The sequence below is a fragment of the Bos javanicus genome, chromosome 16, assembly GCF_032452875.1.
Source record: "Bos javanicus breed banteng chromosome 16, ARS-OSU_banteng_1.0, whole genome shotgun sequence".
NCBI lineage: Eukaryota > Metazoa > Chordata > Mammalia > Artiodactyla > Bovidae > Bos > Bos javanicus.
The window spans coordinates 39,821,824-39,837,218 of NC_083883.1; the positions used below are offsets into that span (position 1 = coordinate 39,821,824).

The following is a 15,395-nucleotide window of genomic DNA, read 5'->3' on the forward strand; positions in this document are numbered from 1 at the left end:
TGACTAATACAGACTAAAAAGAGGAACTAGCAAAACAAACACAACCCCAGAAGGAACAGTCCACAGTGGAGGAGTATCTAATGCCCTGGAAGCTAAGCTAAGAGTTTCCTTCTCCTTTCTGTTTCTCCTTTCTTCACTCTCGTCTTCCATCCCAAAGCTGAAAGCAGTAGCTCGTGGAAGGAAAGAAACGTGGACAGGGCTGTGCTAGCAGGGTTTGCCTCACCTGTGCGTGTGCTGTGACCACTTACTCACCACCAAAGGTGTCTCCTCACCTTCCACTTTTTATTCAACACTTGCCAGCTAAAGGTGCTTAGAAGTGAATGAGTTCATGCACTGACTTCTGGATTTTCTAGTCTTCAAGAGTTTGCTACCAGTGGAGTAGAGTGGTAATACACAGTTGATATGGGTTCAATGGTCTTTCCCACCTATTCATATGTTAAAGTCTTAGCCCCCAGTACCTCATATTGTGATGTCTGTGGAGACAGACCTTTAAAGAGAGAATTAAATTTAGGTAAAGAAGTCACTGAATTCCTTAGGTCTGCTCACCTGAGGTCTTGGCTTTTGAAAGTTATACCCATGACAGCAAATAAAAACCAAAATACAGCTAGGGTGAAAGAGGGTAAGTTGGAGAAAAGCTGGAAAGATTGTTTGAGAAGGACCAAAAGCAAAAGGAGATGGGGGTGGGAAGGAATGAACTCCGCAGTTTGCCTGGGGTCATCATGGGCAAGACCTCAAAACCAGGCACAAACCTTTAAGTTACACACACACACACACACACACACACACACAAAACATAACTTTAGCATCCTGCAATCACTGCTCCCAACCCAAAGGAGTTATCTGATGGTTAGAATCTGTACTCTTCTCTTCTACAAACTATCACACAAAGTTCAAGAACATTGTGTAAGATTATTTTATTTCATGGGGCAAAGATTCTGTCATACACAACTGGATCCACCTGAAGCATTAGAAGCCAACTATAGTAGACACATCTTATGCATGCTCATGCTGCCACAAGAACCATCCCTTTTCCTTTAGAAGCGCTGCTTGTTATTGTAGCTCATGGTAACCAGGCAACATGCAAGGGCAGGTGCTGGCTCTGGGTTCCCTGTGGGGCAACCTGTTTTTCCCACCCTCCTCTCCAAACATACATTCTTTAGCTAGTGAGGCCCATTTATCAAAAGTCTTGTGCTTTTCATGAAGAAACCCCCTACACATTATAGCTTTTGCCTCAAATCACCAGAAAACTTACACTATTTTGGCTAAATATCCATTTAAGAGCAGACAGAGGAAAAGAATATCTATTATAACATGGAATCGTCTCAATCCCCAGACGGCTCTTCCTGCCCAGTCGGACCCGGTGACCATGCACATTCTTCTGGGTTAATGCAAGCTTGGAGAGCAGAGGAAAGCTGTGGGGGCTTGGCTGACCGGCTCTCCCTTCAAGAACCCTGAACATTATCTCCTTCTGCCTTTTCTGACAGCTTGGCAGCTTTTCACAGCCGGGAGAGCTTGATGTCATAGGAGACCATGTTGAAGTTGTCCCAGGCAAAGAGCTTCCTCTCCAGGGGGTTGTAGTCGATCATGCTGCTGTACTTGTAGCGGTTCTTGAACGGGACGGTCAGGGCCTTGCTGCTCCCGGTGCCTGTGTCATAGGCGAAGTTGACAGTGGCGTCGGGCGAGGAGTAGCTGCTGACCGTGTACAAGGTGCCACAGATGATGAAGGCGTTGGCGACGGACTGCTTACGGATGTTGGTCTCCCAAGTCTGTTCGAGCTCCAGTGTCTCGGGGTTCAGCTTGGAGAGGACGATGGCGCCTTTGGCCGCCTCGGTGCTGTAGATGACCCAGAGGCCTATCTCGTCCACGGCCAGGTCGATGTCGGTGTAGCCGCCCCAGGAATAGGGGAACTGCCCGTGGTAGCCGGCTCCGGGGATCTCCTTCTCCGCCTTCAGCGTCTCGGTGCGCAGGTCGTACCGGAGCACTGTCCTGGACTCGGCCGCCTGGAAGTAGAGGCTGCCCCGGTAGACCACGGCGCCCGTGCTCTCCAGCGGCCTGGGCAGCACGTGCACCTTGGACGGGTAGCCCTGCGTGAACTGCCTGATGTGGTCGTACTCAAACACCTGGCGGATGTCTGTGCCCACGGTGTCGATTCTCCAGGTGGTCTCCCCGGTATAGGGGAAGGTGGCCTGGGGGTCTCTCATCCACACTCCGTACTTGCCGGTGATTGTTTCAGCTGTTCTCAGAGTGATGGGTTCTCCTACCCAAACGAGTTCTCCGCATCCTGGTGAACGAAAACAAAACAAAAACTGTGTTCACCATCGTTCCAGGATGTGGAGCATGGCAGAGCTCGCAGAAGTGAGAACCCCAGAGGCAAACGGTCCAGGTTTAAACCTAAGCTTTTTTTCCCCTCTGTGTGTGTGTGTCAGTGGTTCAGTCGTGTCCAACTCTGTGGCCCCATGGACTGTAGCCCGCCAGGCTCCTCTGTCCAAGGGATTCTCGAGGCAAGCCTACTGGAGTGGGTTGCCATTTCCTTCTCCAGGGGATCTTCCTGGGGATCTCCAGGAATCGAACCCACATCTCCTGCATTGCAGGCAGATTCTTTACTGTCTGAGCCACTAGGGAAGCCCCCTCAATTTTCAGATATTATAAAAATTCAGTTGTTGAGGAAACTAAGGCACACGACCCCCCTACCCCAGGCCTCTATTTGCCAGTCCAGAGAAGCACAAATGGGTGGTTTCAGATTATGAAAAATCATTTTCCACAATACTCCAAACTGTCCTCAAAAGTTCTCCTCAAACTTTATCCTGGCTAGTGAATGACATTAAAAGCTAACACTAGTAAAGTCTTAGTGAAAGTGTTAGTCGCTCAGTCTTGTCTGACTCTCTGCAACCCCATGGGCTGTAGCCTACCAGGGTCCTCTGTCCATGGAATTCTTCAGGCAAGAATACTGGAGTGGGTTGCCATTCCCTCCTCCAGGGGATCTTCCTGACCCAGGGATCAAACCCAGGTCTCCTGCACTACAGGCAGATTCTTTACCATCTGAGCTACTAGGGAAGCCCCAACCCTAGTAAATAAAACGCCAAAAAACAAAGCAACCAAAAAAAAAAAAAACCCTGGACTTTGCCACCTGCCACTTGTGTGACTTTCAGTAAGTTACTTTACTCTCTAAGATTCAGTATTCTCATTTGTAAAGGGAGATAAGAGTAGTTTTGGGTAATAGGGTTGTAAGTTTTACATGTAATTATACATGTTAAGTGCTTGGTATGGAGTAAATGCCCAGGAAATATTATTTGATCACCATGTAATATGAATCCAAGTACATCTGACCTTTGAACAACACAGGTTTGAATTATATGAGTCCACTTATACATGGATTGTTTTGAATAAATACTTCAACTTGGTATTGGTTGTAAAGATAAAGGCTGCACAGAGCTTTTCACACTATATTTGTATATTTTTCTAAACCTGGGCAAGTTCTCATGGTGTTCATTATATTACTGTTTATGATTTTTATGTCTGGTTTATTTCATTATTTTAAACAGTAAGATTAAAATCAAGTCATTACAATAATCTCAATAAAACAAAGTTTTTCAAGCCCTTTCCCAATGGACCACATACTTCAGCCTTTATTTTAATACAATAAAATCTGAATATGATTTTTAAAATGAAGAGATGGTTGAGAACTATTTGAATCACATCTCTGTATTATAATGGATATCTCAATCTCCTTAGAGAAAGTGGAAGCTCTGTGTTGTCCATATCTCAAAGAATCTTATTTTGAATATTTTAAAACTCCCCATCCTCCTACATGCCTCTCTGTGCTAGCAATAACTGTCAATATTACGGATAGTCCCTGTTTCTAAAAGACACGGTCTTCATCATCTTAAAGTCAGGCTTTCAGGGAACACCTTGGAGAGGGGCAATGCTACTTTTCCTTAGTACCCAAAATTAAAGAAAGATACCTTTAGTTAATAATATGCTGGGATGGTACATGGTGTCTGTCTGGCCCCAAGATTAAGATATTAAGGATCTACTTGAAAAATGTCATTTTTCAGATGCAATCCATTCTATATGACAACCAAGTGGGAAAAATTGATACATCTCTCATCTTCCCCTGGGGCAGTGCAGTCTCCATGGTAAGTGTAAGTGACAAAATACAGAGCTTTGCCAGGAAAGACCGACTCCCTGCCAGTGTACCCTGGAAAGGGAGCAGAAAAGGGATTCTGTTCTTTTTCTCCTTTCCTGCCTCTGCTCCCAGGGAGGTTACTTGTCCACCTGCCTCCCGCATAGTGAACTGACCAACTCTGAGCACAGAACTAGACCATGTGGGTACAGAAGAGGAGAAACTTCACTCCATACCAGTGCCTCCTTCTTCATTCCTGGGATGACCAGATGGGCTCTCCTTCAAGATTTGGGAAGCAGGAACCTCTGTTAACTCTGACTTCAGTTCCTGGAAGTCCATGTTCTCCAAATTCCATTTAGCAACTATATTAAAAGAAAGAGGCAAGATTATACCATGAGGAAGAAGGTCTAAGGCTAGACTATATTGAGGATGGGATTTAAATAGGGTTTCAAAGATATGACCATGTTTGAGATTTGTTCTAAGATAATAAGTGGGGTTGTGGAAGGGGAAGGACAATGAAACAAGACTGGGCTGTGCTGACAACTGTCACAGCCAAGTGATGGGTATGTTAGGGTTTGTGTTATTCTCTCTACTTTTGTGAATGTTTGAAAAATTCCATAATAAAAAACTTGTGCATGTGTACTCAGTCACTAAGTCATGTCCGACTTCTTGTGACCCCATGGACTGTAGCCCACCAGGTTCTTCTGTCCATGGGATTTTCCAGAGAGGAATACTGCAGTGGGTTGCCATTTCCTTCTCCAGGGAATCTTCCTGACTCAGGATTGAACCCTCATTCCCTGTACCTCCTAGGAAGCCCATAATAGAAAGCTCACAAATAATAAATTGGATAGAAACATGCCTAGCACAGAGTATAGTATTCAAAATAAAGTAAGCTTGTACACAGTTAAAATGGTTCCCACTAGAAGGTCTGATTTATGAGTAGGTGAGGTCTGATGCTGGGATATTGGGAAGATCCTTAGCATCAACTGGGATGCCTGAAATTCAACAATGAACAAATTCCCTGCAAGACTTTTTTTTTTTCCCTTGTCACAATACCAATGTGTCTGTAAGAAGTAACATGTTAAGCTTTACATACTCAGCTGCAATATTCTGTCAGATCCCTTTCCAAAGCTAGTTGTGGACAAGGAAGGATTCCTATAGGAATTTGGTGGAGGGTTTGAACCATGGAGAAGGGGAGAGGTGTGGATGACATTGGTTAGATATTAAGTTACTGCTATTATTACTTTGATTAGCATTATGGCATATAGCAGCCCTTGAATATAACAGGAGCAGCTGTTTTAAAATGTAAGATGGATTGTCATTCAGGTATGGTGAGGCCAACAGGCTTCCCGGGTGGCTCAGTGGTAAAGAATCCACCTGCAATACCAGAGCAGTGAGTTCAATCCTTGGGTTGGGAAGATTCCCTGGAGAAGGAAATGGCAACTCACTGCAGTATTCTTGCCTGGGAAATCCCATGGACAGAGGAGCCTGGCAGATTACAGTCCATGGGGTCAGTTACAGTCCATGACTCAGACTAAACAATAGCAATGGTGAGGCCAACAGATCAAGAGACATTGCCATTGAAAAGATAGTTGTTATACTCACTGATCTCTAGAGATGGGGATACACCACTCCAAAGGGAGTACCACAGGTCACCAAAGGGTGACCTCCCAGGGTAGCACCAGGATTGGTCAGGAGGGAGGGGGAACATGGGCGAGCACTTACTGTGATTTCCAGGAGAAGGAATGAGTGAGGCAGGATAAGCAGGTTTAGGATTGGTTACTTTGGATAATTTCTGAAAGGTTTTGAAGTGTGGGAGCTGTCCACAGGTGTCTGGTACCTGGCCCCCATTGATCAGGGTGGAGGAATAGTGGCCCCGAGTGTGAGTTCAAAGGAAGAGAGAGTAGGTTGTGGGCTCTGGATTGGTTGGTTTGAATATGAAAAATGTGCTTCCAGTTGAGTCATTTACTATCTTTAGGAATACTACCCTGTGAGGGGCAGTCCCTTCTGTAGCGGCAAGGCCAAGATGTCAAAGTATTGGAATAAAAAAGATATGCTCCAATCATCGGCCTTTTCTCTTGCCGACCATCTCAGGCAGTCTGACCTGGCTCCCAGCCCAGCGTTCCCAGGTGTGCAGGACGGTAGAGGAGGGTGGTCAGTGCAATGCCTGAGGCTACAGCCCAGAAAGTCAGGAAGACATTCTCTGTCTTTCATCACTTGTTAGCTTAACCCTTTTAAATTGACCTCTCAGGTAATGGAAATCAACCCTCCTGGATGTGCCCACATTTCAGTAATCTTAAGCCACACATTCTTTCACATTTTCTCATGTCTGAAATCCAGGCTCCCTCTCACGGTTGCTGGTATTTAGCTTCAGTGAAGCGCTTCCCTGGTGGCTCTGATGGTAAAGAATCTGCCCTCAATGCAGGCGACCCAAGTTCGATACCTGGGTTGGAAAGATCCCCTGGAAAAGGAAATGAAAACCTACTCCAGTGTTCTTGCCTGGAGAATCCCATGGACAGAGGAGTTTGGTGGGCTATAGTCCATGGAGTTTAGCTTCAGTGAACTACAATATTAGAAATGTTTCTCCCTGGAAGGAGGCAGGGAAAGAAGCCCTGAGGCTTGGGCTGGGCCAGGGTGCTGGTGGTGGTATTTTTGTGTGGCCCAGCAGCACAGCGAGCCCTGACCCATCCTGATCCCCAATCCCTGATCCCAACACAGTCTCCACCCTGCCTTTAGTGCAGCTGTTCAGCTGGCCTCCTGGAGAGTGTGACTGCCCTGGGGGTGGGGGTTGGGGGGCACCATCCTCACACCCGGGGATGTTCCTAGACTGGGCTGCCTGAGGGGTTAAAAGCTCTAAATCAAAATGTGTAATCAACTGAGGTCATCCTGGTTATGCACCCAAACTCCAGGGTTAACTGGGAGTACCCTTAGGGGTGTGGAAGGTCTTCATTGTCTGCAGCCTTGGCAAGCTGTTGATCCATCCCGTCAGCCAGCCCCTCTGGAGCACCTGTGAGGTGCAAGGCTGCTGCTGCTGCTGCTAAGTCGCTTCAGGTGTGTCCGACTCTGTGAGACCCCCATAGACGGCAGCCCACTAGGCTCCGCTGTCCCTGGGATTCTCCAGGTAAAAATACTGGAGTGGGTTGCTATTTCCTTCTCCAGACGTGCAAGGCTAGATATAGAGAAAAGGGGTACAGTTGGTTCCCTGGTTCCCTTCAGAATTCCCAGAGGAATTCAGTCTGGCAAGTCCTCTTGGCCGAGAAGTAACATGGGTTCATTTTGGGATTCAGAAACATTCAATCCAAATGGTTCCTGGGGAGTCTTGGGACATTAATTCGGTTCCCTGAATTGCCTTCCTGTCTGCAGAGCTGTGGAGATGAGGTTTCAGGTGAGCAAGAAATATCATCACAGTGGCATCTGTGCAAAGCTAGAGAGTTCCCTTGCTTCTCTCTAGCTCCCTGCTTGTCCGCTCCATGATTCAAAGTTGCCATCCATCGAGGGTCACTGTGACCCGCCCTCCCCTGCACCCAGCTTCTTCCTCTGTGCATCTGATACAAATTATTTCACTCTCTGAATGTAACTAGGATGGTCATATAATTCAGTGAGAAATTTTACTGAAAAAAAAGATGTATAGTGAGAAAAGTAGAGGCATATACCTGCCATTCGGTGAGAAGAAAGTTAAGAAAAATGGGGGGCTTTCCTGGTGGTCCAGTGGTTAAGACTCTGTGCTTTCAATGCAGGGGGACTCAGGTTCAATCCCTGGTTGAGGAACTAAGATTCTGCAAGCTGTGTAGTTCAGCCAAAAAAGAGAGAGAGAGAAATAAAAAAGAAAAACCTCATCTTTAGCCACAGGGAATAAAGAAATGTGAAGGGGGAGGAACCCAAAGTTACAGGCATTTCCCCAGGTAACTTCCTTGAAGCCAGCTAAAGTACTGGCACTGAAATACTGAAAAACAGTTTATTTGTGAAAAGAGATGATTAAGAGGTATTTATGGCTCCTTCCACATTTCAAAGCAGTTTTATATACATTATTTATGTGATCTGTTGCCTTCACAAGTTTTAGAGAAATAGAGTAAGGCTTTAGAACTGCAGTCTGCACCTAATTAACTATGGCCACTTACTCAGTGCTTCCTATGAGCCAGGTACCATGCTAGGCTCTTCTATTCTGCATAGCAGTCCTAAAAGGGAACCTTATGATCCTCACTTTGCAGAAGAGGAAACAGGCTCAGAGAGGTTAAGTTACTTGCCCAAGATCACACAGCTGGTAAGTGGTGGGACTGGGACTTGAACCCATATCTATCATGGTCATGGCAGCTGTGAACCTTTCCACCCTATGGTGGGGTTGAGTGTCAGTTACAAATGTATTGCCTGTCAGTGCTGAATGCATAGATGACACACCCTTTCATGGATGCTCTCTAAAACACAAGGTATTTCTCTTCTAAAGTGAGCACAATGCTGAACTTTCTCAGTAGAGGGTGCTGCAGGGACACTGCAGGGGAAGCAGGTGGGTCTCCTGCAGGGGCTGGGCTGGTGGGCACCAGTGTGAGGACACCTGGTGGAGCCCTGCCTAGGCACGAGTCCAGGACCTGGTTCCTCTGTGACCTTGCCACCTCAGATTGGCCATAACCCTTCCACAGCCCTCGCTACATGGCACCCCGAGTCCCTGCACAGGGACCCCCCCCTACTCTATGGACCTCTGCAAGCCCCCACGCTGGTTCTGCAGATGCCTGCAGCCTGGTTCAGACTCAAGAGGTGGCCATACCAGCTCCAGCTCAGGCTAACCGGCCAGCCTCTCTGCTGTCTCATGGGTTGAAACCGCCTTCCTCCATGAAGCCGGGACCATTCCAAGTCTGTGCTCCCTCTGGTTCCCCTCACTCAGACCTAGGGTGCCATGCAGAGTTTACTTTATCTCATAGTTGGTCCTCCTCCATCAGTTATTCTTCATGTGAAGCATTCCTGACTTAGTCTGCTATGTGGTTTCTGACTCCAGTATGAACCCAGACTGCTACCAGAAGCTCTACAAGAGCCTGGAAGATGCTGCTTAGCTCTTTGGGGCGGTGACCCACTCCTGGAGCTGACTCAGATTCCAGTGGGTGACTCACACACGCACAGCTCCCAGACGGTGCACCCAAAGAGCTATCTTGCCATCAACTCTTCTCCCCCTACCCGTGCCTAACTGGTTCCCAGTTCCTTTCCTGGTCCCACCAAGGCCCTCAGGGCTCTGACCAGGGGCCTTTCTCCCTGCCTTCCCCTGCATCCATCCCCTTTAATCACTTTTTGCAGGAACCACGCCTCATGGCTTTCTTTGGAATAAACAAGAATCACAATAAAACATAATGTCAGGGAATCGCTTCCAGAATGACTGCAAGGCCAGTTCTCATTTGGCAGGTGGGATGGCTGGCTTGCAAGCCTGCTGGCTGCTGCGTGGCTGTGTCAGCCAGCAGTACCTGGCAATGGTCCTATTCCCAGAGCAGAGCGGGCATGAGAACTGAAGCCTGTGGGAGAGGATACAGAGCCCAAAAGGCAGGGGAGCTCTTGTGTGAAGGGGCCTGGCAAGGCCAGAAGTCATACTTTCCTAATTCAGTCCAGCCATGTACCAGCTGTGTGACTTTGGACAAGTTCCTCAAACTCTTGGACCCTCAGAAGTTTTAGCTCAAACTGAAAATGAAATGGTCTTCAATAAAAAATGTAACAGAAAGCTAAAGTTTCTCTGGAATGTTTTAGAATCACTCAAATTTCATTCTGAATATGTGTGGGGGGAAACAAAAAGAGGTTTTGAAAAGATTAAGAACTATATTGTATCAGACAGCCAAAAAGTTTTAGGGAGTTGTTTCTTTGAAAATCCAGTCTTTCTATGGTTGAAAAGTTCATATCGGTTACAAAATTTTGGAAATATTTTCTTCATGCTCTGTCCTGACTCTTTCACCGCTGCTTGATGGACACATGCTAGAGAGCTTAACCTGAGCTGATTAACTTGTTTGCATACCATGCACACACACACACATGCACACACATACACAGAGGCAATATATATATAAGGTACATAAGGTTGCATAACATATATGCTGCTGCTGCTGCTAAGTCGCTTCAGTCATGTCCGACTCTGTGCGACCCCATGGACTGCGGCCCACCGTAGGCTCCTGGGGTGCCATTGCCTTCTCCATAACATATATATATCTATATGCAAATGACATTATAATGATTAATGTAGCTATTTTCTATCTGCCTAAAAAGTTAGGTCAGTATTATATACATGAAGAAGATGAAAAAAAAGAAGGGTGCTGACAAAGTTACAGGCTGTCATGAATACTCCAGGAAACTGAAGATTTGCTAGCAGACTACTATCCTGAGTGCTGCTCCAACACCTATTGTCTCTGGAATCAATGCGTGTTACAGAAACGATACATACGTGTTGACGTTTTGATCTGTAAGTGACATTTTTAAACCACGGTGGAACTCAGGCAAAAGAAGCCCTTCGTAGTTAGAGTCCATCCCCTGGCTGGTCACTGTGTGCCAGACACCTCAGTGCGTGCTTTCCACTTTACCTCCAGTTGCAGGTCATTCTCTGCATCCTGCAGTGCAGGAGATCCGGGTTCGATCCCTGGGTCAGGAAGATCCCCTGGAGGAGGGCATGGCACCCCACTCCAGTGTTCTTGCCTGGAGAATTCCATGGACAGAGGAGCCTGGCGGGCTCTGCAAGAACCAGCTTGGTGCCCCCATCTGTGGATCAGGGAAATGAGATACATCCCATGGGATGATCCTTGGCCAACAGAGCACAGGATCCAGGGAGGAGTGCTCCCTTCCTCTGCTGCATTCCACTCCTCAGAAGTCTTGTGGGGTCAAGTCTTTGCTGCCCACCATGGGGACCCACTGGAGAATGCCCCTCACCGCCACCCCTTGTTGGTTCTCTTTCCTTCCCTGTCACATTCCCCCCATCCCTGATTCTCCTCCCTGGGATGTGGTCATACAAATGCTGCCACAAGCCCACATGCTGGATTCTGTTCTCTGAGACGACCAGTCCAAAGCAGAGGAGAAATAAAGGGAAGTGGGGCTTCTCTTGTGACTCTACAAGCAACTCTAATTTTTCTCTGGTAATCTGTGTTTTCTATTTAGGGGTTATTTAAAAGATTTCCAGACATTTCTTTTTTAACTTTTGGGCTGGGCTGTGAGGCAGGTGGGATCTAATTTCCCAACCAGGGATCAAACCCGTGCCCCCTGAAGTAGGAAGCAGAGAGTCTCAACTACTGGACCACTTGGGAAGTCCCTCCAGACATCTCACTACAAAACTATTAATACAACACTTTATATGTGTATTTTATTTCAACTCACACACACACACACACACACGCGCGCGCGCAAAAGCAAGTGTCTTTCGTAATTCTATAGAGACTTTTTTCCCTATGGCAATGGCACCCCACTCCAGTACTCTTGCCTGGAAAGTCCCATGGACGGAGGAGCCTGGCGGGCTGCAGTCCGTGGGGTCGCTAAGAGTCAGACATGACTGAGCGACTTCACTTTCACTTTTCACTTTCCTGCATTGGAGAAGGAAATGGCAACCCACTCCAGTGTTCTTGCCTGGAGAATCCCAGGGACGGGGAAGCCTGGTGGGCTGCCATCTATGGGGTTGCACAGAGTCAGACACGACTGAAGTGACTTAGCAGCAGCAACAATTACCCAATAAAGTGGTGGTGACAATTTGAATTACAGGTGGAGTAAGAAAATGTCCCCCTTCTTAGTCCTTTCCTCTGCTCACTCAGTAAGCTCTCACCGCCCAGCCTCCATTCCCCAGGTATTGCCTCCCCTGCATATGTACACCCACACCTGAGGCCCAGCACCCAAGCCCTTTACTCTCAGAAGCACATCTTTTGTTCCAAGCATGCCTTTCCTCGTCACTTCAATGTAACCCTTTTGTCTTTCATGTTTAGGTTCTACAAACTAGAGGTCCCACCAGGGTCCTAGGAGCCACTGAACCTCTAGGTAGAGCTGAATTCTAGTCCCAGCTCTGCCAGCAGTGGACTGGCAACTGGGGAGCACTGAGTAACCTCTGTGGGCCTCAGTTTCCAGGTCTGCCCAAATGAGCCAGAGATGCCAGATGCTCTCGAGGCCCCCTTTCCAGCTCTACATTCTTGTACTAATGTAATATCCTGCTCAGGAAAATCCCACTGCTAGAAAAGAGCTTCCAAGTCTGGACTTCACTCTAATAGGCTGTTGTCTTTATTTCAAAAGTAGAGCAGCTGGAAAGGACAAAAAGAAATATAAAATCAGAAAACACATAGAATAAATTTCCAAAGATTTGTTAAATGACCACAAGACAATAAAAAAAAGTTGCCTCATTTTCATAAACGCACACTGCTTTTCATTCAGTAAACAGTCTGAAATACATAATGCCTCATTAACACTTGTATTAATAATGATTCTTTCATTAGTGCTCAAAGACTTAAGTTCAACAAATCTTAGCTCTGTCACTGATCAGCTCTTCCACCTGGGGTCCCTTGGCATCTTACTTTCCTTCACTGTAAAATTTAGGGGACTTCCTTGATGGTCCACTGGCTAAGACTCCATGCTCCCAGTGCAGGGTGTCTGGGTTTGATCCCTGGTCAGGGAACTAGATCCCATATGCCACAACTAAAGATCCTGTGCACTGCAAACAAGACCCAAAGCAGCCAAATAAATATACATTTTTAAAAAGAAAATTTTAAACTGAATATCTTCCAACTCTAGCAATATAAAATTTTTAAAAATACTTTATATCTTAGAGTCATTTCACTTGAACCCCACAGAAATCTTTATTCATTGTAGGAATTTTCATTGCCATGTTATAGGTGAGAAATCAAGATGCAGAGACTAGATGACTTGCCTGAGGTCATACCCAGGCATCAGCTCTTGGGTTTTCTGATCTCACACCTGCCTCTCTTTAGAAAAGTTTCCCATCATCTTATTTTGAAGATTTTCAAACCTTTAGAAAAGTTGAAAGAATAGCATTAATACAATAAATCCCCATGTGCTGTTCACTTAGATTTACCAACTGTTCAGACTTTGTTAATTTGTATTCTTTTTCTTTCTCTCTTTATATATTCATAATCTTTGTCAGACTATTTTAAAGTAAACTGTAGACTTTCTGACACCTCACCCTTCAGTACTTGAGTATGTATCTCCTTAGAACAGGGCTATTCTTCATAACCACACTACCATCTCTCATCCAAGAAACTGAACATTAACCCAATAACGTAATCTAACAAGCAGTCTATATTCAAATTTCTTCAAGGATCCCAAACCTTTTCTCTGCAGCTTTGTGCCCCTGGATGCAGGAGCCACTCCAGGGTCACGCACTGCACTTGGTCACTACATCTCTATGGTCCCCTTTAATTGAAAACAAGGTCCCCCACCTCCCTTTTTTTCTTTCTTGATATCAACATCTTTGAAGACTCTGGGGTAGTTGTCCCATAACTGGATTTGCTTGTTTATTTCCTCATGACTGGAAAACTTATTAAACAGCAAATATTTGGGAGCACAATTTCACAAAAAGTAACAACGATACTGTCTTCCCAGCTGCTCGAAGAGTGCCCCCACCCCCAGCCCAGACACTCAGGGACTCACCTTCTGGCACGGGCAGGATGAACAGAACAGCATCTGAGGCAGCAAAAGCCACCTCAAAGTGACTTAAAGGCAGAGGCTCTCAGACTGAATCAAGAGCAGGAAAACTTCCAGCATCAATCCTGTTAAAATCGCAATACCACCCAAAGCAATCTACAGATTTAAGTCAATCCCTATCAGATTACCCAGAGAGCAGGAAAACCTCCAAAACAACATAGTGAGGGAACACACAAAAGGGTTGCTGCCTCTTTATTTGGCTAAGGAAGGACATAAAAAAAACCCCTATCACCTATAATCATTTCATAAATAGAGGACATGTTAACAACAAAAGGCAAGAATCAACAACCTCTGAACAAAGATTCACAAAAGGATAGTTTTCTAAAAGGAGAGTTGGCAACTTCCTATTGATTGTATATATAGGCATCTCATCTGGTCCTTCTATTTCTCATTTTGCTGTGAATGGTGAAAACTGTCATGGGTGAGTACAAGAACTCAGAACCAGTAACCTCGACAGAATTTTCAGGAGTTAATGTACTAGGAATATGTGCAAGTGGTTGCTTTGCCCTCCTTCATTTGTCTGCCTCATGCTGTGTGTGTGGTCTCCGGGAGAAAGGACAGGGTGGGAAGGATAGGCCTGGGCCACCTACAACAGATCACCATGAATCCTGTCACCTTCACCCCACGTCTTTACCTTCCCTGGAGCCTGATGGCACGTCCTGAGAGCTGCTGTGGGCCTGCGGACACTGGCCCCTCCTCAGGCTTGCTACCTCCTGGCTGCTGCTTTCCAGCCTCCTGGCCAGATCCTCGTTCTCCGCCTGCAGCCGCCTCTTCTCCTCCTCCAGAGCCGACTTGTCACGGACGAGGTTGCTGTAGGCTGACTCCAGCTCCTGGGTTTGGGTTTCCAGCTGTTCTCGCTCTCTTCTCAGGGCTTCCAGCTCCCTCTGCAGCCCCTGGTGGGTCTCCAAGGGCCCAGCGGGCTGGCCTGAGGTCAGGCGGTGGAGGAGGGCCTCCAGGGAGCTGAGGCGGGCCTTGGTGGACTCCAGGGTCGCGCGTTGTTCGCTGCTGTCTCTCTGCAGCTCCTGGATGGCCAACATGGCCTGGCCCTGCTCAGGGCAGCTGGACTCACTGGGGCTGGCCACGCTGAAGGTGTACTGGCATCGGCCACTCCGGTCGTTGGCCTTCTGGAACTGGGCTGTCCTGGCCCCCACACCCCCTAGCAGACAGGCCAGCAGTAGCAGCTGGACCGCTGGCATCTTGGGACTGTGGTGGCAGCGATGTGTTCGGAGGCCCTCAGTGCAGAGCCTGGGTGAGGCTCCTCAGACACTCTCCCCTCGCCGAGAGGTGTCTGGATGGGTGGCCTTGCTGGTTTCTGCCCCAGCTCCACAGAGACTCATATATGCCGGGAGCCAGCCCTGCGTGGGGGGAGAATGAGGTGGCCACGTGAGGCTGGGTGGGGCCATGCACAGGCGGGGGGTGGGTGTTTTCACACTGCCAGCAAGATTCTTAAAAAATGACCTTCCAGAAGTCTGTTTTGAATTTCTTTTAAAAAAGAATGCCCCACTTTCCGGAGCCCACACCCCCAACACAGTCCCTGTATCCCTGGCCTGTTTTCTCACACACCCTCACACGTGCCCACCTCGTCCAGCATCACTACTTGTGTGTCTGTTTCAACAAGGATTTA

At 47.1% G+C, this 15,395-nt stretch overlaps 1 protein-coding gene across 1 annotated transcript; it reads right to left on the bottom strand.

Moving 5' to 3' along the window:
* Positions 1–899: 899 nt before the first annotated feature.
* MYOC (myocilin) lies at positions 900–15,122 on the bottom strand. Its single transcript, XM_061382616.1, has 3 exons — positions 14,406–15,122; positions 4,360–4,485; positions 900–2,281 (listed from the first exon to the last, which is right to left on the bottom strand). The coding sequence occupies exons 1-3, from the start codon at positions 14,965–14,967 to the stop codon at positions 1,497–1,499; spliced, it is 1,473 nt and encodes a 490-aa protein (XP_061238600.1). The 5' UTR covers positions 14,968–15,122; the 3' UTR covers positions 900–1,496.
* Between the last annotated feature and the right edge of the window lie 273 nt (positions 15,123–15,395).